The sequence below is a fragment of the Anarhichas minor genome, unplaced genomic scaffold (assembly GCF_050575085.1).
Source record: "Anarhichas minor isolate MPS153535 unplaced genomic scaffold, ASM5057508v1 ptg000017l, whole genome shotgun sequence".
Taxonomy (NCBI): Eukaryota; Metazoa; Chordata; class Actinopteri; order Perciformes; family Anarhichadidae; genus Anarhichas; species Anarhichas minor.
Window position 1 is genome coordinate 13774432 of NW_027466463.1, and position 24340 is coordinate 13798771.

Consider the following 24340-nt stretch of genomic DNA (forward strand, 5'->3'; position numbering starts at 1 on the left):
ACTTAGTATTTATTTATTGAATCATTCATGCTGTTGCCATTGGTATACCGTTACGTAGTTTGAGTGTGTTTCGATGTTAGCAATTACATTGTATCAAATGCATTTAATCTATAAAAAAAACTTTCCACACCAGACCCTTTTTCACAGCATGAAATGTTTTATTTACTCAAATCCCACCATTAAAAGTATCCATCGTATCTAAAGGACACATTTAACGTTGTGGTGCAGAGTACGAACACAAAGGAGCTGTATCAGTGTACCTCCAAAAACAACAGTTAACCTGCAACGTATGTACGCAAGTGGCAAACGAGATGACTGCATTCGAGGTGAATAAAATACTGACACTCTTGTTGAATACTACACAGTGTTGGTCTATTACAATGCTCTCTTACAGCTCATGCAATTGGGACATTGACAAAAACATTTTTCTCACTGAAGAAAGTTAGTGATTTCAAAGGTGTGCAGCACAACCGCAGAACTTCACAAAGTGGTTAGAAGTGAATTTGGTGGAGATTTCTTTTAAATTACATTCTAGTCTGAAGACGTGTGAGGTTGTCTTGATGCAACGTCAGCGCTTTAGAAAAAGCCAGAAAAAGAAATAAAGAGACTTCCATTTGCAATAACATGTAGTTATCTCACTCTGCTCGCTAAGGGAGACGTGACAACAAACCGGGCCCGTCTTTCATGTTTCCAAAGTGGGCCGCCAATTTATATACAAATACAAATTATCCCGTCTTTGTAACACGTAAAAACACAGACAATCTGGACTGAAGATCTACAACATTGCTTCATGCTTCTTTTGTACTGAAAAGACTTGCAAAAATGGTACACACAAAACCACTTATTATTTTCCTTTGGCCAAGTAAGTAATAAGATTCACACGAAATCCATCCATCAGAGGAGCATACGCAACATCGCGACGCATTGTCCAGAAAGTCTTATCTGTTGTAGAACTGTGACGTGACCCAGGCCAGTCCCCACTTCAGGTTGGTGAGCATGAACTTGAGCGCTTTGGTCCACTGCTCCTCAGAGTTGAATTGCGTTTTGATGGAGTAGGAGCCGCCGCTGCCACCGGTGTCCTCGATCTTGCCCTTCTCCACATCCATCCTGAGACACGGAAATAAAACAATAACTTCTTTCAGTTTGACAGATGTTGAGTTTCGGAAGGTTTCGGGCCACCAGGCCGGTCTCTCTGCTGTTCAGCTTGTTAAAAGAATGGATTTGGTGTGATGTTTCCCCAGTGTGTAGGCTTCAATGTGTGTGAAGCACCAGGGCAGAGTAGGTGTACTGTCCATTTCTCAACTGGACTCGGTGAGATTTGACTGTTGATACTGTGAGCTTTATAAGGCTAGTTACGGAAGTGTTTTTGTTCATGCTGTACTGGAGGCCATGCTTTAATAATTAAAGCGGTTTTATAGCCAAAGCTTTCCCAAATGTCCCTTATTTGCCACAATAGCATAATCAAAGCAGACAATTCTCCGGCTAGAATAAATCACGGTAATGGTTTAGAATGTGCTTTCAAACTTCATGAATATTTACAGCTTGCACACTTAAATTGTATTTTCAGAATGTGCACATCGTGCTGGTCTGCGGGTATCTGACCTGTATGGAAGGCAGAAGCCAGTGTCTCCTTTTTCCACCTCCTCTTTGAACTGCTGGACACAGTCCAGGAAGGCCACCATGGCGTGGTCGAACTTATTGTCCCAGAAGAACCTCAGGCCACCTGAGCAGTACAGGGGAAGTTCCTGGACAAACACAAGACAGAAAGAAAGGGCAGAATTGGAGCCTGGAGGAGTTTTTTTTAAATGATGGGAGAGCTGTGTTTGAAACCACTGTATGTATTACCTTGGACTTGTCTGTCAGGGACTCTAAGTATGAGTGGTTTCCGTACGGGACAAGACGATATCTGAAGAGAGAAGTGCTATTTGAGCTTCATTTTTGCATTGACTTGCAGAGTATTTGTAATAAACCTTGATTGTGAACAACTGTGGTCAAATAAAACAGACAACAATGTGCACCTCTGGAAGCGCAGCCCCATTTTGTTGGCCAGAGCGTGCAGCAGCAGCACCGTCTGCCCCCAGGCCGCGTTGATCTCATTCCACTCCACCGGGACGCTGGGAAGTCGACCCAGACGGAAGTTGTTTATGGTTCCAAACTGGCCGCTGTGCCTGGACGAGAACAGAGATAAACAATTCTCAGTCAATGGGCATTGACTCTGTCCCGGAGGCCCATATTAAATATTTGCTGAGTCATGGTTGATTGGTTGACAGAAAAACACAATTGTTTGTTCTTAGCATGCACGACAACATTTTTGTGTGTGCGTGGCATTACCAGATGTGAAATGTGGCGTTGAAGACATTGGTCTTTTTCAGGCGATCTAGCTGAATCTGGCAGTAACGCATCTGGTTCTCGACACTCTTCAGCTCATCATCCAGCTCCAGCTGTTGCCGTTTAAACTCGCTGTACTCCTTCTGGTACCTTTTGGCACGAAGCAGTGGAAAGAGACTGAGCTGTTAGCTGCGGTCTCATTTGTAGCACTGTCACATTTTGATACACAAACCCTTGGGTCACTCACTGTAGCTCCTCTGTGTCCAGCTGCTGAGAGTGGACCCTGCTCTGGCTCAGGTCCTGGGCCACAGCAGCCCTCTGCTCCTCCACTGTCTCCAGCTCCTGGACCAGAGCATCCTCCTCCTGCTTCAGCTGATGCAGCTCTGCCAGCAGGGTCTCCTCTCCCTCCACCTGCAGGTGTGACAGCAGCTCCAGGCACTGCCTGAAAACACATTCACATACAGCGTGTCATTACACACACACTTACTGCTTATAAGTAGGCGTTTTGAATATTTGCTGTGCACCAGCTCACTTGTAATTCTGGCATTCGTTCTCCGTGATGTTGAGCTGCGTGTCCAGGTGATCAAGCAGGGTGTCGGTACATTCCTCACACAGCGGGTGGTCCACGTCTGTCTGGCCCGACATGATGTCAAACAGGTCGCTGGTCACCTGGGTGGGATCAGAGTTTCAATGAGTCCACTTCAACAAACTGCTTCGTCAACAGCCTACTTGTCTGCTATTCTTGCCAAAATCGTATGAGCAGAGAAAACTGACATAATGGAATTAACATTTTTCAGCAAAGTGAAAGTAGACTTTACCTTCAGCCTACGGCTAAGATTTTCCATGGTGCCACCATCCGATGCTTCTCCAATCAGTGTGAAGCTGTTGGCGCTCTCTGTTGACATCATCCTGTAGAGCAGGATTAAGTGGTTCAGTCAACGTTGCTGCTGGATATGCTGCATTTGCAAGTCTACCCACAGCTCATTTGACAGAGGAACATAACAACCAGGAGATAATCAACACATATAAATTAAAATCAGTATTCACTTTAAATTTTGGAATGAAAAGAGTTGAGTGCTCACCGTGCGGGAGGGATGTATTTTCTTGACACTCCACCTTGCTTGTTTTCTACAAAGGTCTCCTGGAAGGAAAATATAATTGTGAGACACTTATGCTTGCTAATAAAATATTTTAACTTAATTGAAATAATGGATTGCATTGGTCTTCTAAAAGTCTTGCAGATTGGATTTTTCTGATAGAGAATAAAAAGTTAGTGGTGTTATTCAATCTCATCAGTTTACTGTATAGCTGAAGTACAAACAATTACTTAACAAGCTTTAGTGCTGGTTTCTTTAAAATATGCTGTAACTTTTTAGTCATTTAATTTACATATGTTTTTGCTAATTGGCAGAATAATCCAGTATTACCAAACCATAACACTTAATCATAAATTATTTAAGATTGCTGTAGTTATAATTTGGCCCATATGTAACTTTGCCACAGTCAAAATATCAGTTCCCCTTACGTCACTGTTTCATCTCACAACTTATCACACAACTTCCGTGCGTGCATGTGGATTGTGATGCTGGCAAGTGTATTGTGTGATGCAGCGGCTTGGAGCCCAAGACAAATTTCCCTGCGGGACAATAAAGTATATCTTATCTTATCTTTCATATGCCTATAGAGAGCAGATATAGGGGTTACTGAACTAGAATGATGGGTTGATGGTGACAGTAGTTGCTCAACACATTCGCACACATGAATTCCAGGTATTTGCAGTCACAGTCAGTGTAATCTTGTGCTGAAAATATCCTGACAGAATACTACTACTACACACACATATATATATATATATATTCTGCTGTACCAACCTCTGGTGCTGTCTCTCCCTCAGTGCTGTCAGCCTGTTTGCTTGGAGTCACTGTGACCAGCGGAGCTGAGGAGGAGAGATGGATTCATGTCAGATGGAGCAGTTTGAACGCCACTACACGTCATCTCCCAAACGTTACATTTTACTGCACCGGTGAGTCATTCTCCTGGGTATACATACCAATGAGTTCCTGGATTGTGACCCGATCGAGCACATTGAAAGATGTGTCCAGTTTAAGCGGCTGACAGCACCGCTGACACACGAAGCTGACCTGCATGATTGTGCTCGACGACTTGGAGCCCTCCATCGCTACAAGAAGAAAAACACTCTGTAAATAGCGAACATGTAGTGATAAGTACTAATGACAGTTTGACCGCCAACGTCTCTATTTAAAAGTTAACGTCACAGATTGTAGCTTTCTTGTTAGTTAACGTTAGCTGTTTGTCTAAACTGCGAGGCAGCTGGCTAGCTGACGTTAGCTTAGCAGCTAGCTTGTGTGTAACATCGACGGTGCACAAACATAACATGGACTCACTGTCACTTGTGAAAAACGAAAACTATTGCACAATAATCCTGATTTGCTGGCGTTTAAAATTAGAAAATCACTTCTAATATATTTAGCGTGACTGTTGCATTTTGCACCTCAGGACTTCTCTTTCCACTTCCTTGTTGTTGTTTACGGCGGATGTGACGTCAGATTAAAAGCGTGAAAGTCACAAGTCACCTCGAAAGACCGTACAAATTAAGAAGATATTGATATTAATGATTGATATTGACCACAAAGTCACGTTGAAATATTATTTTTTTCATACATGACAATTAAAGCTATTATTTATTAAGCCTGGATCATGAAAGATCATTTTTGGTGGGGACACTTCTATGCAGTGTGTAGTTCACCTTCCGGCCCAGTCGGCGGCGCTGTACCAATAGCTCAAAACACAGTTAAACAAAATCAGAAGAAGACGATAGTTGCGGGAAAACTGAAGTGGCTGCTTGCTGTGTTGATAACTCCAAACTGTAAGAAAACAAGGTAAATGTGGATTATTATTGTTATTTGCAACGAGGGCTATTTCAAAGATGGTTATCTACTCTTTGAGTCACATATTGTTCTGCTGAACTATTCGTGTTGATTGTCTTAATCTCAGAAAGTCAGGAATGCAGGTTATAGTAGTAAAACCTCCCAAAAACATCATAGCAGCTGACGTAACGTTAGCCAGTCTAATGTTTAGACTATCTTAGCTGCGTAGTTCAGCTTCTGACACCATATACATGAACATTAAACAGTCTTTATAACAGCACAATGTACTTACCGAATATTACCACTGAGTGTTAATTCTGACTTCTCACTGGAATATTGTGCTTAATCACATGTTTGCTGTTAGTAACGTTGTACTGCAAATATAACCATAGCAAAAACACCTTAATCCGGTATTCATATATATATTTCACCTGTTCAGGTGTGTTGACCATTAGGTCCAGTCACACTTGAGTGTATATGTTTTCCTAGCATTGGCAGTGTGTTTACAGCCTCTTAATGTGCTCTGATGTTTCATTTGTAGCTTTTAAAAAAATCACCATGAAAACCCCAACGACCACCGATGTGAGGAAGGGTATTTCAGTCCTTTGGGAGACGCTGCAGTGTCCCATATGGTGAGTGTCATGCTGACCAAGAAGTATAATAAGCACATTCTTCTGCACACTTTTTGGTGGATTAAAAGATTAGGTTTGTCGTCTTGTTAAACTGTTTTTTACTGACTTCATACTCTCTTTCACGTGTAGCTTGGATTTAATGACTGAACCTGTTTCTACTAAGTGTGACCATCAGTTTTGCAAGTAAGCAATGTTTGATTACTCCTCATTTTGTCAACTGATATTTAAGAAAACATTTTTTCAAGAACTCACAAACAATATTTGTGTTTTTTTCCCCCCCAGATTTTGTATGATGAAACTTTTGGACAACACCAAAAACAACAAGGCTGACTGTCCAGTGTGTAAAACCAAAGTAACCAAAAGGTTGGATAAAACAAAACAAACATGACACTATAACCGTAATCATTTTTTAATACTAACTCATCATCATAAGATGTGTGTATTTTTTTACTTCTACAGGAGCTTGCAGGAGAGTCCTGGGTTTCAGAGACTTGTTGCAGGACTACAGGACATGATACAGGCATATGAACATGACACCGGCACCAACTGTAAGAGTAAATCACAGACTTCTTTAAAATGAACTTACATTACATTTTCTAATAACAATACCTTTATTGTTTCAGACTTCACTGGAATGTCCCAACAGAAAGCACCACTGGGGTAAGACATTTGAACATTTAACTTGTCTGTCACTTGAAATAACCCAAATTAAAAAAAATATGTTAACGAAAAAGAACGCACATCCAGACGATAAATAGTAGGCGCTGGACAGAGGACGTATAAATGGAGTCCGCACACTAGAGAATGCTCTCGTGAAATTATATTTGATTACCACCAAGTGATGTTTCGAACGCCCAGCTCTTCTTCAGACAAAGAATAGAATACAGACCTTCAAATACATACTAGGCCAGGCATAACACAAATGCTAATTTATTCATAATATTAGCTCATCTTGTTCTCTCTTGTATTTTGCTCGATCCAGAGTCACAGATGCTGAAGCTACTGAACGTTGTCCCGATAAGTCATCCGTAGATACACCTGACAACGTGGAAAATGTCGACAATGATGATCCTTTAAGGTCTCACTCCTCGACTATAGCAGGTAAAATCATGAGGCGTATTATGTATGGCAGATTTACCTTTATTTAAAAGCTAGTTGTGTTCATTTTTAAAGTGTGTTGTCTTCCAAAAGGTTAATTATTGGTCATTTTCCCGTTCCTTTTTTTTAGCCCAGAATGGATTTGCAAAACTGATGGGACTTGAAGACACAAGTCCTATGACGACAGAAATTGAAGGCCTGGACAGCGGGCTTGGTGAGGCCCCACCAACGAAAATGCACAGCCCTATGGATCATTTGGAACCAGTGGAAACAGAGATGTCAGAAGTTGTGGAAACGTCAACACACAAAACGAGAGGCAAAATAAGATTCCGCAAATCGGAGAAAGCCTCCCTTCCTTCATCATTAATTCCAGACGAGACCGAACACCAACCTTTAAGAAAGTCCTCAAGGAAGAAGCAGAAAAAGGATTCGGAGCCCGACAAGATTCTGGAGGAAAAACAGAAGAAGAGTCTCCAGAAAGTCGCCGAGTGGCTCATGAAGGTTCCAACTGAAGGAAGTCTCGAGTTAGAGAAACCCAACGAAGACACGGACGATTCTGACAGCTGTTCCTCCGCTTCAACTATAGATATCAAAATACACAACAGTCAGGTGAATCCTAAGAGAGAGGAACGCGCTAAAGCCCTTGAAGAGCAGGTGTTTGGTGCCGTCTACAAACGAGAGAGAAGGGGCAACAGGACCACCATCTCTCCTCCACTTCATGTTTTTATCCAAACACCAACAACCAAAGAAACACGAATCACCTCCAAAACAAGGAAGAAGAAGAAGAACACTCTCACTCCGGCTGATTTTGTCAAGAAGACGAGCTCTGAAGATAAAAGCGATATGGAGGAAGAGCAACAAGGGATAGAAGAAGTAAATAACACTAGCAGTGACATTGTCACAAAAGCAAAACAGACGGATGATGAAGACAAATACGGGGAAGAGTTGAACAACATGCCAGAAAGGGACAAAATTGATGGCAATGATGATGTTCCATGTCCTGCGTTGGATATTGGACAACAGCTACCAGACAGGAAGTCAAATAGAAGGACACGTAACACGCTGCAGCAGGTCGACAGTGATTTGCAAGAGCAAGCTAAGGCCAAGTCAGAAAGTGCTGAGCAAAGGAAAACTGAGAAGAGGAAAAGTAAAAGCATGAGGTCAGAAAAAGGCAAGCCTGCTAGAGTGTCGAAACCTCTCGTTCTGGTCGGAGTTAAAAATGGAGAAACTAGTCCTAAGGCTAGACCGAGGTCAGAAGAAGTCCAAGTTCATATTGAGAATTACCCGAGCAGCAAAGACCAAGAAGTCCCTCTCATGAAAAGCACCAGGAGAAGTAGGAGACTTCAGCTCTTCACTGAGGAAGTCCAAGAGGGTCACAAGAAAGCAAACTCGAAAGCCAATAAAGCGGAAAAAGACGGCAGTGTTGCAAAGCAACCCGAGGAAGCTAAAGGTGGAGCATTGGACGATCAGGCATCTCCTCAGAATGAAGACATGACACGGGTGGCTGAGAGAAACGGATGTATTTTTGATCAAGAGTTGGAAGAAATAGAAAACATGGAGTCTGACGAGAGAGCATCTTATTTGAGTCCAACGGAAGCTGTTGAAGAGTCCATCGCTGAAGTGCCAGATGCTGAAGCGTTGTCTGAAGCTAACGCTGCGTGTCGTGTCGCTGTGGTCCCGAGCTCCGCGAGTCCAGCGACAGCTGTGGTAGAGCCAACGCTTGAAGGTGACGACCAAAACAATACTCAACAGGCACAATGTGCTGATGAGGAGGATAAGAATGACAGTGAAGTGGACACGGAGCAGCTGCTCAAGAGCTTCAAAGCCACTAAGAGAAAATCTTTCCTTCTCGGCCGTCCAAATGTGAAAAGAAGCCGTGGTTTAGACGAAGAAAACCTGCCGGGTGCCGAGGCAGAGGGGAACCAGCGAGTTTGTTCTGGTGTTGGATCTACAAAAAGTCAGATTTACACAAAGGTACCTGAAATCACCAACCAAGAGGCGTTAAGAGACACTGAGAACTCATCTTGGAGTGATTTTATCTCCCCTTCTAACTCACCCGTCCACACAAGAAAGCTAGTTATTGAGAAACCTAATCCAGTGGTGGTGGAAGCCTCAATCCCTGACAGTTGTTCAGGTCAAGACAGCGCTGGTGGTAACTGTGTCAGTAGTGCCCTCCCTCCTAATAAAGTGTCAAAGCGTGATATCGAGAGTCCTCGTGTGTTCGATTCTGGCCTCTGCTTCAGAGCCGTGGAACACGAGGAGCGACACGAACCCTCAAAGTATTCTCAAACGACGGAGGATCAGCGGGACTGCTCCGTGAGAGATGCTGGCAAAGGGAAGGAGATAGGAGACGGCGCTGAACATTTTTTAAATGCGGAGTGTTCTTTAACTCCCGACGGCCTCGGAGTACCAGTGGTACAGATTGTGCGCGAAGCAGCGTCGTACAGCCACGGCAGCGGAGAGCCGAGCTCCCATTCCTCCGTCAGAGACGTGCCCAGGAAGAGGACCAGGGCGAGGAGGCTCGAGTCTTCATACGAGTCGGACTGCAGTGAAGAGGGATTACCAACTTTGACAGAAATCTTCAGAACATCTCCTCCTCCTCTTCCTGCTGTGACAAAGGATCAGGGAGACTCCGGTGAGGGTGATACAGCCGGTGGAGCACAACAGTGCCCCAGCCCCGACTGTGTTAATTCCAGCCAGGGGTCTGTAGACCTGTTTGGCACGCCAGAGGAATGTAAGTTGATTCTCAGTCACCAAAAATCATTTTAATTTTTAAGCTTTGCAGCCTGCTGAGATGCACAATACAAGAAGTGCTTGCTCCTGTTGCCTCCCACTCTTCTAATTTGTGTATTGTGGAACAGAAAAACCTAAATCTCAGAACACCAAGCAGTTTGATTATTCCCTCTCTGCAGGTAATGTCCCAGTGAATGACGTCAGCGTTTCCTCACAATTCGAATCATCACAATTTTCAAGCGAAGTCCTTGTTACACAGGTAAATAGGATTTATGCTCTCGATCCCTTTTTTCTTTCTTTCACAGTATGCTGTGTGAAAAACATCCTCTATTGTAAACGAGCAACGAAGTCCGTGCATGAACAAGCTTTGATTCCTGACGGAAAGTTTCCCTTAATTCAAACACGGAGCGTTTTTTAAGTCCGTCTAGTTGTTGCTTGTTCGGCATTAACCTGGTCGCACTGTGCACTGTCACGTCACGCCCCATAGAGGGCGACCCCGACACTTTCCCCAAAAAACCCAGCTGTCAGCCCCGGATGACGGACTACCTCGCTCTGTGAAAAATGTCCCCCTCAGCAGCTTTCTAAATTGCATTTCATTTAGGTTAGAGGAAATGCCGCTTAGAAGATGATTCTTGTTTTCTACCTCATCCATCTTCCAGCGCGTTCACTTTTATCCGTCGACCGTCTTTGACTGCGAGTGGAAGTTTCAACGCCCCTGGGGTTTAGCACAGGGCCCAGGATTACACACATTTGAGACTACAGAGGTTTGGTATTATTGTCTGTTTAATCGATGCACTTAGCGCTGTCAACTTAAAGGATGAAATTCAAAGTCTTAGTCCAGCGAAGCGTTGAAACACACGTCTAAGCTAACAGACCCTGTTGTTACAAACCAGCACCAGGTGGAAAAGCTGTTGTCACTTCTCTCCTTTGCCTTTTAATCGCCCTTCGTTTATCTTAAATATTATACAATCACCTTCTCGCTCTCTTATTCCGACATGCGTTGTCCTCACTAAGTGCTGCCTGGCTGAAAAAGCACTCATTCCCTTCCAATAATGAACCGCTGGCTGAGTGTCGGTCCCTCCTCTTAGCTTGACACATTGCAGCGAGCGTGTGTGTCCTTTCCTTTTCCTCTTATTCCCCCCCTTATGTGATTAAAGTGTGTGACTCGTGTTATTATAAGATGTTCTACTTTCTCCTCTTTCAGCAAAAGATAGAGATGCAGAAGGAGCTGGTGAGGCTGGAGAAGATGATGGCTCTGGTGTCGGAGGTGCTGCAGGAGAAAGAAGACAGTCCTGCCAAAGAACGAGCCAATCAGAGCAGACGAACCGCAGGTGTGCAGATCAGAAATGTGAAATGGTTTCTTTAGAGCTCACACAATTAGTCTTTCTTTTGAGTTAGTTTAGTATTAGTTTTGTGTAAACATTGAGAGCTGATGATTGTTTTGTGTCCACAGACGCTCACAGACTCCTCCAAGGATCAGACCGGTAAGTGAAACCTGGCAGACCTATAGCTCTACAATCATCTCTTCATGAATAAAATGTTTTATTGTAGTCAATTTAGAAATGAACCGTTTCATTTGTTTGGCTTTGAATACATTCTCAATATAAAAAAACGCTGAAAAATAGTTAAAGAAACATAAGAACCCGTCATCAACACACAACATTGTGAGCAAGAAAACAAGTACAAAACACAGTACATACAATAATACATACGTGTGCTTTATTTGAGCTTCATTGCTTTATCTCTGCCGAAACATAATTCATAACCACAGTACCACTATAAGTAAATGCTGCCTTATTTCCTATCAAACATTAAAAACGTGCCTCCCAACATGACGTCATTGTTTGCAGAAAATGATTCGAGGAGCCGATGCTATAACAGCGACATGATTCTCAGGAACAGTTTGAAACCACATGGTAATCGTTTGTGAATTGTCCGTATTCATCTGTCTGACCGTATGGTCTTTGTAAATGATTTGTCATCATTTGTGATCCTTCTGGTCCTTTCGTGGGCTTCGGTTTTGTATTCGTGGTAATTATCAGTGCCTACAAAGTATGTGCGAGTTTAAAACAATAGTTCGACCTTCTGGGAAATACACTTCTTCACTTTCTGGCAGAGCTTCAGATGGAAAGATCAATAACACCCACATATCCATTTATATATGGAGCTACAGCCGGTTAGTTTTCGGTCACTAGGTCAGTTAAGTGATCAGCAGAGACGATACCTGCCTTTGATAACAACTCTAATTAAAGATAACCTGCACCAGTGTGTTGTGTTTCTCTCCTCAGAGGATTGTATACATTGTTAATACATTTTAAATTGAGCCATCTTTCAATGCCGCCACATTAAGCAGAACAATAACTGGGGCAAGTGGCATGTAATTGGTCTCTTTCAATCTGTAACTGAAGGAGAAAGTTAGCGGGTTAGTGTGTGTGTGTGTGTGTGTGTGTGTCACTAGTCTGGTTCTCAGAGGGTGATGCATCTCAAGAGGACAGGTGGATAATCTCACTAATGAACCCAGAATCTGTTTACGCTGTGGAGAATAAAAAAGTCATTACTGACTGCATCTTATATGTCATTTAGAGCACTTAGAGGGAAACTTGTGTCGCCACAGTAATTTATCTCTCCCGCTTGACTGCTCCTCTACCAGCCTCTCGCCTCGCAGGGTTCTAAGTGCTGTCTTCCAGGCGGGAGGGAGGGAGGGAGGGAGATATGTAAACAAGGAGGGCTTTAGCTGTAAAAGTTCTAAATTAAAAAGTAAATACTCCATGAGAGCACTGGTGAAATTGGACAGAATTTTTTGGCACTGTATATGACAAGTATTCAGTGAGCCATTATCACTTTGGTGCAGGTAACTTAAATGCAGGCACGCAGCCAGCAGTCAGCTCCTGCGTAACGAAACAAAGGAGGGGAACTTCCAAAACTTTGTTAGCATGAGTTATAAAATGTCTTGTAATCTACAAATAACTGGATATTGAGTTTCTGCCCGTACCGAGTTCTGATCCTACATTTACATCTTTCTACCAAATACAACTGTGCAGTGCAGTCAGAGAGTGTGAGGACAGTGTTGTCTGTTTTTTTTTTTTTTTTTTGGCTCTAATCCAGCATGTTTGATTAGAAATGAAACAATGGCTATAGGTTTATATTGCTGCTGCTCAGCTTTAGGGAACATAATCCACTTGTTTTAGGACAGCAGTATAATGCAGGCAGGTCTTTCTGCGGGTGTACAGTACAACAGGAAACGCCGACTACGTGATATGCCCCTCGAAATGGTTGCGGTTCGGTTTAGGCACATAAGACTACTTGCTTAGGTTGAGGAAAAGGTTTGGGTTGAAGTAAGTCAATCCCAGGAGGAGTTATCTCGGGGAGACTGCAGATAGACACAGTAACGACCCTTAACACACAGACAAGACAACCCGGGTTTCTTTTGTTTTTACTGCCAAGCGGTGTAATGTTATTGATCAGCTCAGTCAGTCACTCGAAATGAATCAAAGTGTTTTTTCACTCACTAAAGAAGACACTGTAGGCAGAAAGGCTCCCGAAAGAAGCAGCAAGTCATTATGGATTCAGCCAGTCAGAGTATTTGCTCAAGTTTTTTGGGTCGAAGACTTTAGACAATGATTGACTGCAAAGGATTTGCAAATCTTCCTTTTGAACTGTTCTCTGCCCTAAAACTGAGAGACGATGAATTTCTGTTCATCCGTTGCGTTGTGGACGCAAACAACTTTAAATTAAAGAAGAGAGTCAGCATTTTAACCATATAGTGATTGTTTTATTTCAAATATTATTAACCGTGTGTCACTGTGCCAATACTTCCTGACTTCCAGCCTGCACTCAAATTAGTAAATGTCCATGTCTCCTGCAGAGAAGCTGCTCCAGAAGTAGAGCGAGAGCCGAGCACAAGACCGTCGGAGCGCGGCAGCATGGCCGAGATGGGTAAGGCTACCGGTGAAGGATTAAATGCATGTCCAGAAGCACGTGAGCAGAAGACAGAGACGTTGTTTTTAGACTACTGCGAACTATAGAAGTCTATTTGGCAACTGCCACTTGGAGAGAGGAGCTCTTTATTGCTTCTCAGGTTTGGACTGAGTTCAGCAGAGTTTATGTGATTTGTCTGGTGCATTGTAGCCTGACTGTGTGCTTAATGAAGGTTAAGCTCTGTGTGACAAAAATGTGTTTGTATAAAGATACCCAATATAGGTCTGATCAGTCTAACTGTTGCTGACTCTTTCTTTTTATTTGTTTGTTTTTCTCTCTGTCTTCAGCCGTGCAGAGCTCCGCACACCCGGGGCCGGGCGTGAAAGGCACCGAAGCCTCCAAGACACCCTGCCCTAGTTCAGCTGCCAAAACCTTAGAAAACAGCGCTTCACCATCAGACGGGCAAGAAGACAAAGAAAATACCACTCCTCCGAGAGACAGGAGTAAAACCAAGATGGTGCTAGTGTCGTCTGGATTAGACCCCAATGAACAGGTGCCCATTCAGCAATCTAATCAATGAGTGTGTCTATTTGGTGCTCTATAGCAGGATACTCTAACCACTTTGTCTCTTTAGATAATGGTCAAAAGATTTGCCAAGCGCGCTGGTGCCCGCGTGGCTTCTAAGGTGACCCCGGAGGTGACCCATATCATAATGCACACAGGTGAGAATGCTCACAAGCAGGAAGTGTTGGTGTGCACTGTAGCCTCTTTCACACATAGTTCCCGGTAAATGAGTAACCTTTCAGGCACCGCTAGTGATTTTCACCATTCACACATGCACTACATTTAGGAGCATTGGCAGTGCCGGAATAGAGGGGGCGACGGACAGTCCAACAGGTGGTGATGCAACAGCAGAAGTGTGCGAGAAAGGTCCAATCACCTGCGAAACTTGAACTTGGCTTGATGCACACTAGAACAATTAAAGCTGCTGTTGGAAAATCCACTTTACCTTCTTTAAAGGACCTGTTTTTCAATAATTTCCTGAGCAGGAACATTTGCATTTCCAGAAGTACGTTTTCTTTTTTATACGTAGTTCCAGCTGGTTTTGTGCATCTTTTTAAAGCACTCCTAAAAAGATAAGCTCTCCGTTTCTCCCTCACCCACGCACCCTCTCCTCCATTCATCCGCTTGTTGCTAATTACCCTCTCTGATAGATTATATTTAATTCCAGAGCTCGCTGTCTCCAAAGCAGCACATTAACTGTCACTGTTTTAAGAAGCCTTATTTTCATGCCAGCTGCTTCCTGGGTAACTAAAAAGTGGGAACGCTGGGACTCTTGATCTTTTACGGTTAAAGGTCGGAACGGAGCAAGAGGTGTCCCATACCAACCATTAGTATTAAAAACAATCACTTGAAATTAAGTTATGTTTAAGGCGCATCGATAACGAGCACTTGGAATGCAAATCGATGGATAATCACTATATTTCTTGAAGGAAGAATAACTTCTGACCCTGCTGACTGACCGGGATTTGTCTCTATGAAGATATTCTCCTTCTTAGACTTGATGCCGTTTAAAAGAGCTGTGTATTCAAATTATACCTAAACGTTACATTAAACGTGTCAAATCCAGATGTGTTTATGTGTGCACATGTGCTCTATTCACATATCTTGTTTCTTCTCTCTGGCAGATGAGCAACTGGTGTGCGAGCGCACACTGAAGTACTTCCTCGGCATCGCAGGCAGGAAGTGGGTGGTGAGCTTCCAGTGTAAGTCCCACAGATCACTGACGTGTGTACAACAATTACGCTAAATACAGAACCGCATGATGCCGAGGGATGGGCTGGAATAAAAGGAGCGTTACACAATACAGTAGCCACCAGAATAATGTTTGTGTTCCTGACAAAAAGCTCAACGTTTTTTTTTTTTTTTTCCTCTCCGCAGGGATTTCAGAGTGCTTCAGACAAAAGGAACTCTTAGATGAGGTACGTTCGTCTGCCTCCGAGTTTGTGCACCGGTGACTTCCCGTTATCTCTGTATGTCTCCATGTCGAATTAAGGCTGCGTGATGAATCTCTGCATGCGGTTCGTTGTGATACCTCAAAGATTATTTGTCATCCACTTGCATTACTAATCCCTCCATCTGTTTCTGTGCTATGCAAGTACAACCCTCTGCCAAGCTTTGTTTAGCACCTCCATTCATTTCAAACCATTTCTCCGTCAATCCAGGACAGTTTTTAAGCATTCTTTTATGCATCATATAGTGAATGTAGAGGTGGACTCCATACAATTATGAGAGGAACTCTGTCAAACTGAAGAATGTTCAGCGGACTCTCGGGAGCGTATTTCACCCTTAAGATAAATCTAATTACTTTAGCTTTCAATCAGTCCTTTTAGCTTTCAATCTGTCCTTTTTATGAGAAGAGAGATAATATGAATAATAAAGGCTTCATACCGCTGTGAGTGAGGTTCACGTACTGAAGTCGTTTTGCTTTTCCAACAGAGCGTCTTTGAAGTGAGAGGCGACGTGGTGAATGGACCCGACCACCAGGGCCCCATGAGAGCTCGTACCAGTGAAGACAATAACGTGAGCGCCTTACAAACCAACAGATCGGCTATTATTCTGTGTTTATTCCATCTAAACGGCCCCCGCAGGTGGAAGCTAAAGTCAGTCCTTAAGAAATCACAGAGGCTCTTTTCTTTCACCTTCAGCTGTGTTACTAGATACTGGCACATTAAAGTGACAATTAAAAGTAATACAATAAAATATGATTTTGTTACTGTAAGTATTTATCCATAACATTGAATATTTATGACTAAATTACTAAGAATCCCATTTTAAATTCAGAAAAAGAATCATCCTTGAGTTAAATTTATTTTGTATTAAAGCTACTGTGCTTCATCAGGTCCGTTCTATCAGCATCTTAACAACACACTACAAACTGTAGACAGAGATCTGATGAAGCCAAACACTCATCACCTGAAACATGTCAACAACAGTCATTTGTGCTCCTAAAGAAGCGACTGATTTGAAACCGGTTGATTTTCTTAACACACAAACACCTGATTCAAAGAAAGAAAGAACAACAACATCCTTGTAGTTTGTGAAAACACTGTGTCCGACCTCAAAGAGCAGCCTCACTCAATGGAGAAAATCACATAAAGTGTCCCAATAACAACCGGCACTTGAACCCGTTTCTTCCTATTGCACCAGCCTCTTAGCACGGGCCCTGTTGTAAAAGCTCATTTTCCTCTCGGTGTGCGGCCAGCAGGACCGGCTCTGTTGCCACTGACGGGGAAAATTAGAAATGGCTCGATGTCATGTTGGCCGTATCGCTGCCTTTGAAGAACGTCCGCTAATTGAATTAGCTAGTCATTTCAGGCTTATTTAAGCGGCTTCAACGCAGCGCCGGCACTCTCGATGGAGCCGGACAGATTGTCCCGTTCATACTCGCTTTCTGTCACCGGCACCACCGTGACTAACAGACTAACAGATTAAATGGAGTGCCGGGACTCCTTGAGTCTGTCGCCAGAATGTTGATGTGCAGGAAATCAGCCGAAGAAACTCTCGAGTGAACATGTTTATAAATATGTGTGTAGGGTTTGCAAGTTATCACATCACACACACTAATACCTCCTGAAGGACATTAGGTGTTGTCTAAATTAAAAATCTGGAACAGAAGCACTTTTTCATCTCACCGAGCCCCTCGGGCTCATGATTACTGTGGACGGACAGGGAGCTGTGAGAAATGAGTATTTCTCTCTCCAGCAGCTTGGACATTTATTTCTCAAACTCTTCCATCCAGCCACGCGCCGCCTACGAGCCCGGGATGTGAGTCTCACATTTCCTTTCTGTAGTTAAAATGGTTCAAGGAAGCAATTTCACGTTTACCGTTCCGAGTTTATTGACCCCGAGTGCAATAAAACGTTGCGCTCCCGGTGTTGGTCAGGGCGTAGTTCTTTATATGCTTAAAGCGTGATATTACCTTGGTAAGATGGCTTTTGTTCGCTTTTTTTCTGTTCAAGTTATCCCTGAATTTACAGTATTACAGCCACAGCAGCTTGTTTGCACAATAAGTGAGGAATACCAGTGTAACCAGTGTAACCAGTGTAACCAGTGTTCGTTACAGCTGTTCACAAACGGTGTTATTGAACGCTGTCCGAAGGTTAAATTCCCTGAATCAATGTCCTCGTTTCCTCGACTGTAGACATTTTGTTTCCGGACATCTCACAGTAGGTCGTTTTTCATTTCTAAACTTGTGACTTCTTTCTCTCTTCAGTTGCTCATGAAGGGCTACAACGTCTGCTTCCAAGGGCCTTTTACAGACATGACAACAGGTAAATCACATCGGCAACATGACACGTTTTCTGTGTACTCTACAAGGCCCAGAGGCTCAGACGTGACATGCAAACTAGTTTTATATGTATTAATATTATCATGACAATATTAGAACGTGTAACACTATTACAGCGTCATAACTGCAGACTAGCAGAGTTCCTCGTTATCTTTGCTGCCTACTCTTCCTCGATGCAGTGTTAGTAGACTTGTTTTTATTGTCACTTACAATAAAGTATATCGTACGGGTCAGTTTTAATACCACACATTGTCTGTAATGAGAGACTAGCTAAGATAAAGTCAGATATATTGCACAATATCTGTCATACACTTTATAGGCATCTCTAATTACTTGTATTTGTTGTCCCCATGTTGCACAATCTTTGTTTGTTTGTCTGAGAAACACAGCACTCAAGCACCACATGAGTTGCAGCACCTAGATAATGTTTGAATGTACACTCTACACTTTCACTTGTATACGCTTTCAAAGGGAAAAAGACTGCAAAAATCTGGGTATATTCTCATGGCATTGTTGCCTTTTTCAGCTGCCGTCATGCTGTTTGCACCGTTCTCTTTTTCTCAAATCAAGAATTGCTTTGCTCAACCGCACTTATTCACTTTTCTTGATGTCTGTGTCCTGCAGGCCTCTGACAGACAGACACCCGCCTTGCTTTAAAAGAGAACGGGTAGAAAAAAATAACAACAAAAAGAAAAAGTTACGGTAGCTCACAGAGGTTTTGACTGACGCAGCTTGAAACGTTCACTTTTTTTAACCCAAGCTGTCATTTTTGGCACGGGAGAACAATGACGAGAGTGTGGGTGGATTGAATACACCACTTTTGAGTTGTGTAAGACATTTTCAGGGTGGAAATGAGCCTTCAGTTGTGGCAAAAGTACTTTTTGCTGTTCTCATCTTCTAAAACCGGTGTAAATATCCCGGTCGGCCTGTTTCGGCCCTAATGATTCAAACCGTTAATGACCTCCAAGTTGAAGGTAGAGAGGAGTTTGGCTGCCCTTCCTTCAAAGTGCTTTTTGCTTTCCCCTTCCAACATGAATGAATGGACAGATAGATCATGGGTGAAGGTCTCAGGAGGCACATTGCTTAAAAAAAAAACCACAAGGCAGCATTCCTTGGTTTCCTTCTTCCTGGGGCTCTTAAAGTGCTTCTGCTGCATCCTCCCGCTGCCTGCTGAATCGATGAAGCTTTGCTAATGGGCCGACATCTGCTAGCTAGCGTGTGGAGTTTTAAAGACTTTCTCCTACATGGCACAGACATGATGGTGGAGTCTGTTGTCTTCAGCCCAACAGGATTCCATCCATTATTGAATTGTTTGTGTATGGTGAATGATGAGGTTACCTAAAGCTTACACTGCAAGTGGATTGAGGTTTTCCTGACACGAGTGTTTCTCGTGTTCAAGGTAACAAACAAGGGAAGCTGTTAAGGTTGTGTGTGAAATGTTGTTGTTTTTTTTCAGGTATGAAGCTTTTTATTGAGGTTTTAAAATGAAGCTTTCAGTGTCTGTTGTCTTATTCTAAAATACAAGTCCTCAAAAAGTTATTCATCGGATTAACTGATTAAGTGATTTAAATGGAATTAATTGAAATGCAAAAAAACAAACCAAAGAAAAAGCGGAGCAGCATTCAAATGTTGATTTAGGACTCAATGTCAGTACATCCGTAGAAGCTGTTGATGTTTTTCTTTTTTACATTTGTCTTTATGATCTGATGTATCTGATGTATGTGGAAATACAAGTTAAAGGCGTGTTGACAGATGGAGTGAGTTATTGATTTGAGTGCAGACTTGAGTATTGATCCGTTTTCCATGTCTCCGATCAAAGGAGGCTTGAAATGAGTCCGCTCGCTCTGCATCCTCTCTGGTTTAAAGGTGGTGTAGAGAGATTTAGGTGTGACCGACATACCTTTATCAACCTTGGTTTTACCAAAACACTCAACATTTACAGCCAACTTTGTGTTTGTTTGTGTTTATTCTAGATGAACTGGAGTGGATGGTGGAGCTCTGTGGAGCAGCTGTAGTCAAAGATCCACTTCTCCTCGACGGTAAACAGGTAAGCGGGTCACTTATTGGGTCTTCACGTTGGTCCGCATCCTTCTCAAAAATGCTGAAAAGCAGGGATGCTTGTTGTAAAATCAGATCAGTGATATTTGAGAGTTTGCAGCCCCTGAACAATTCTTTGACTCACAAAGCTGCAGCCTCCATAATGTCTATTATTTGCCTACTGGGTTTTATTTATTTATTAAAGTGTCACACTATTTATAACAAAGATTGACTAATGCTGAAATCCCCACATCCAATAACCACTGCATCCGTATTAACAACCCTCAAACCAGCAGGTTTAAAGCACGATATTGCATGTTGCTAATACATAATTTAACAGGCAGGTGTGAAAATATCATTTATTTCCACTTTGGCTGCCTTTTAAATCTATATGTTCTACTTGTTGCTAATTTGTAATTTTATATTCGGGATAATTTCCTTTGTCTTGTTGTGCAGATCTCTCATCAGCTCGTCATCGTACAGTCTGGATCAGAGTCGTCGTCCACAGACAGCAGTGAGTCTAAAATTACATTTTCATCTTCTGCTTCCACACACTTTCAATCATAGTAATTCTCATTCAATCTGTCTTTCTCACACACACACGCACACACAGGCATGCATGCAGACACTCATACAGAGTTCATAAAGATGGAGATTAGACTGACAGCAGCAGCTGATTGAATATTTCCTACATGGCTTCACCTCTGGTTTTAAGGCTGGTACGAGCACAGACCTACACAGAGTCAGACAGGAATTGATTGTGATGGACAGTATACCAATATATCATACAACCTTAGTACATTTTAGTTGTTTTCTCATCATAGTCTTAACATTTTCAATTGTCCGTTAGGCGTTAGCCGCTATGCCGCTAGCATATGTTAAGCATATGTTATGCTAAGTCAGTATTGAGAAGACATGATGTCAATGCAAAGACAGTTTTCAGCCACTAAGTCTATTGTTTTCCTGTATTTGGACACTTTGAAGCGTCATCAACAAAGAAACCAAGCGGAGGCTATTTTAACTGATTTAATGCAAGCAAGAAGATTAATTGAAAACCTTCTGCTCGACCCAGCAAGAGTGTCCTTTTAAGAAAAGGAGGGTAAGCAAATGGCAAACTGGAGTTAGCCAACTAAGTTAGCTAGCTCCAGTTGGTTCCATTAAAAAACGTGTAGTTTTTTTTAAACATGAAACGAACACTTAACTTAAGATTTGACATGATGTGGCGACGGGTATAAGAATAACTTGGAAAAAGGGTGTGCTACCTATCACAGCTAGCTAGCCAATGCTAACCAGCCGCCATTCATTAGGTTGTAAATGCTGATGGCTAATACGCTCTTGTCATGTTTTTAACAACCATTAGCAACAACATCTTTTGACAACATTTGAGAAAGGTGAAGCTCCAGGCTGAAATTTAAATGATTTATTTTTCTAACTTAAATATAGAAATTCTTTATCCATTCGTCCCCATAACCACATTATATCTTATTTAATTTATTTTTCTGGTGTGTGAAAACACTGTGGTCCTCCTCATTATCAACAGGATTATTAGAATGTAGACCTCTTATTTAGGAAAGGCTTTTAAGGGCAAGGCAGTAAATATGTGAATACACAACAGGGACTAAACTCAGTTTTCAGTATTTGTGACTAATTAAAAATAGTTGAAGGTCAGTTTTCTGATCTGGATACGCCGCAATGAATGGACGGTCCCCATAAGCGTAGACATTCTGTGCATGTCTGTGCACCTGCCTGCCCCTTAGTACATTGATTTGAATGCATTTTGTGGCTGCGTGAGGACCAGTTGGAGAGTGACAGAACGGTGAAATAGCAGGCGCTGCCAGCCAAAAGGAGGCAGGTTGCCGTTCCCAACAAAGAGCGAGGGGAGTGACTTGCCAGGAAGAGGGCGTGTGAAGGAAACCTAGGCAGCAGAAAAAATGGCCAAGAGAAAATGTCAGATCGGAGCTGGGGGAAATGTCGAAACAAGTTGGCTACAGAAGAAAGACGCTGCCATGGCACGAGGCGAGTTGAGAGTTTGAAAACAGAGAGGGAGCAAGTGGCTCTGAATCTCCCTCCTCCCTCCTCCTGGCATCCTAATTTACACTGCTGCATATTTAAAGCAGCTTTTCCTCTTCCACGTCCTCTGGCACTCATAGTCCAGGTAATCGAGTAGTCCATTACCCTCCCCTCTCTCCCTCTTTATCCTCTTCTTCTGCACCATTGATTGAAATCGCACACATCTCTCTCTTCTTCTCTCCCATCCTCTGATCTAATGGAAATGTGTGTGCACACGCTCCAGATTATGTTTTACAAGACATTTCAGTCCAGGTTATTAATGCCTTACAGGAATACGCTGCTTATGTTTTCAAATGTGTGTGATCTGTGATGATATGTCTGATATGTGTCTAAAATAAAGTTAAATGGATCGAATAAGCAAAGATTGTTTTGTTAAGTAAACCGTGAATATTGTATCACTCAGAATACTGAAGTGCTTTCTGGCTCAGTTTTGAATGTAATATCTAAACTACGGTATAAAGTACATGTTTATATGTTTAAGTGTAACGGTTAGTATCATTTATATACAAACAGCATAAAAACCTTAATTTACAGAATTTAAAAAAAGATGTACATAATAATACTAATACAAATAAAATACAGACAAATATATCAAAAATACACAAAATAAACAAAGTAATGCAATGTTGATTAACTGATTAAAAATGATTATTTAAAAAAGGCAAACAAAAATAGCTTAATTTGACATTAATATTAGTTAATATTATTATTTTTTATTTTGTCTTAAGCTCTTAATATGCAGGTTAGTGTTTCATATCTGTGTGTACTTCTTCCAATTGTTTCTACATTGTACACAGACTTACCTAGAAACGCTCTGCCTTACAGGTCTCTCTAGACACGCTACTGTCGTGACACGTGGTTGGCTGTTGGATACCGTGGCAACCTACACCCTCCAAAACTACAACAAGTACACAACATGAGCGGAGGGATCCAAGTGCAGCTACAGCCGTGACCCATTTTACAACTTCTGTATTTTAATGTCCAACACTACATTTAAAACTGTCATCCATCGGTTTTCTTTACAAATCTCTTTGTATTGTGTTTACATGACATGATGTATAAAAAGTTTAATCAACACAAGATGCTCAAATTGAGTCTTTTCTTCGTTTTACATGCTTTATCGCCCACATACATCGATCAGTGCAACTCACAACAACTATATTTATTAGAAAACGTAATGTGCCCGATGTAGCAAATCTGGACATAACAGATAAGCTTTATTGTTAGTTGGAGTATTTATGGAAATGCTATAATCGTGACTCGTGACATCCTTTGGGGTTACAGAGATTTACAGTATGTATTACTTGTATGTCTCCTGTCGGATGTTATGTATTTAAATAAGCTCTTGTCGTCCCTGTTCTCCAGTGTTTCCGCTGTTTGTTTCGTGGCTCCGCGACTGTTGTTTGCAAATCCCTGTTGTATTCCAGCTTTCTGGTCATGGCGGAACGCCTGTAGCCTTCCTGAACATTGGCTTGAATAAGGCAACATATTCTGCACACACGGTTCTCTTTAATTATTGAACAGCCATTGTGAGGGGATAGAATAGGAGAGAAGAGATTTGCAGGAATGGGCCGCGTGAGCCGCCTGTGTGCGCCGTCTTCATGCTTTCATTTTACCGTGAGAAGAAAATCTGTGCGTCTCAGGTTACGTCGCAATAAAACATCACTGTTGAAGATTATGCAGCTGTAACGCTTGTTTTTGTGCAGCGGTTTTTAGGTGAAAGGTCTGTGACAAAGGTATAATCAATATTATTTTACCTTATTTAAAATACATTGAAATCCTTCCTGGATAAAATGTGAGGATGCTGAAATAAGGGCTACAAATCCTGGTTATTTCCATTATCCCTCTCAAAATAGTTATTTTTTATTATTTTAATAGTACTGTTTGAAATTTAAAGTACAATTTAAAGTTTTAGTTCAACAGATTAATGTTGTAACCATCTTCAAAGCACTCAAATTACCAAATTTAATTTCAACTCAGTGAATGAAACCTCCTTTTAGGCTATTGTTCCTGCCTGTTAATATTCTCCTCATCGCGTATTTTTACGGGCAGCAGTAACTTTTTTTTTTACATTTATTTTCTGTTTTTGTGATTCACTACTTCACTGACCACATTCATACAAAGACTGAAACCGAAGTGTATGTGACTTTTCAACAAACGTCTTCGTATAAGATTCATGTAATCAGTTGACTATTTGAGAGGGGATGCCATCCCTCTTATTAGCAAAATGACCGAAATACATGCCCTGTTAACCTGTCGACTCTTTGAGCCTTTATCTGACTGGG

The 24340-nt window shown here is 42.1% G+C and overlaps 2 protein-coding genes across 6 annotated transcripts; one reads left to right on the forward strand and one right to left on the reverse strand.

Annotated features, from left to right (window-relative positions):
- Window positions 1-137: 137 nt before the first annotated feature.
- On the reverse strand, window positions 138-4969 carry becn1 (beclin 1, autophagy related). 2 transcript variants are annotated; one of them, XM_076093770.1, is made up of 12 exons: window positions 4841-4969; window positions 4379-4507; window positions 4200-4264; window positions 3411-3469; window positions 3147-3237; window positions 2861-2997; window positions 2576-2770; window positions 2332-2478; window positions 2019-2168; window positions 1846-1906; window positions 1603-1745; window positions 138-1107 (listed from the first exon to the last, which is right to left on the reverse strand). In XM_076093770.1, exons 2-12 carry the CDS (start codon window positions 4503-4505, stop codon window positions 939-941), a joined length of 1344 nt encoding a protein of 447 aa, XP_075949885.1. In that variant the 5' UTR covers window positions 4506-4507; window positions 4841-4969; the 3' UTR covers window positions 138-938. The 2 variants fall into 2 exon arrangements, with proteins under 2 accessions (XP_075949885.1, XP_075949884.1); XM_076093769.1 differs by having other exon boundaries at window positions 4734-4891.
- LOC142951892 (uncharacterized) lies at window positions 4220-23135 on the forward strand. 4 transcript variants are annotated; one of them, XR_012954617.1, is made up of 22 exons: window positions 4220-4351; window positions 5758-5848; window positions 5978-6031; window positions 6131-6211; window positions 6308-6396; window positions 6472-6508; window positions 6831-6949; window positions 7077-9680; window positions 9859-9938; window positions 10884-11010; window positions 11133-11163; window positions 13545-13615; window positions 13945-14150; window positions 14232-14319; window positions 15286-15363; window positions 15539-15579; window positions 16097-16180; window positions 17874-17931; window positions 19922-19995; window positions 20442-20499; window positions 21778-22001; window positions 22881-23135. XR_012954617.1 is itself a non-coding variant. In XM_076093760.1 (21 exons), the coding sequence occupies exons 2-21, from the start codon at window positions 5775-5777 to the stop codon at window positions 22973-22975; spliced, it is 4149 nt and encodes a 1382-aa protein (XP_075949875.1). In that variant the 5' UTR covers window positions 4220-4351; window positions 5758-5774; the 3' UTR covers window positions 22976-23135. The 4 variants fall into 4 exon arrangements, 2 of the variants coding, with proteins under 2 accessions (XP_075949875.1, XP_075949876.1); XR_012954618.1 differs by having other exon boundaries at window positions 21784-22001; XM_076093760.1 differs by lacking the exon at window positions 21778-22001.
- The last annotated feature ends 1205 nt before the right edge of the window (window positions 23136-24340 follow it).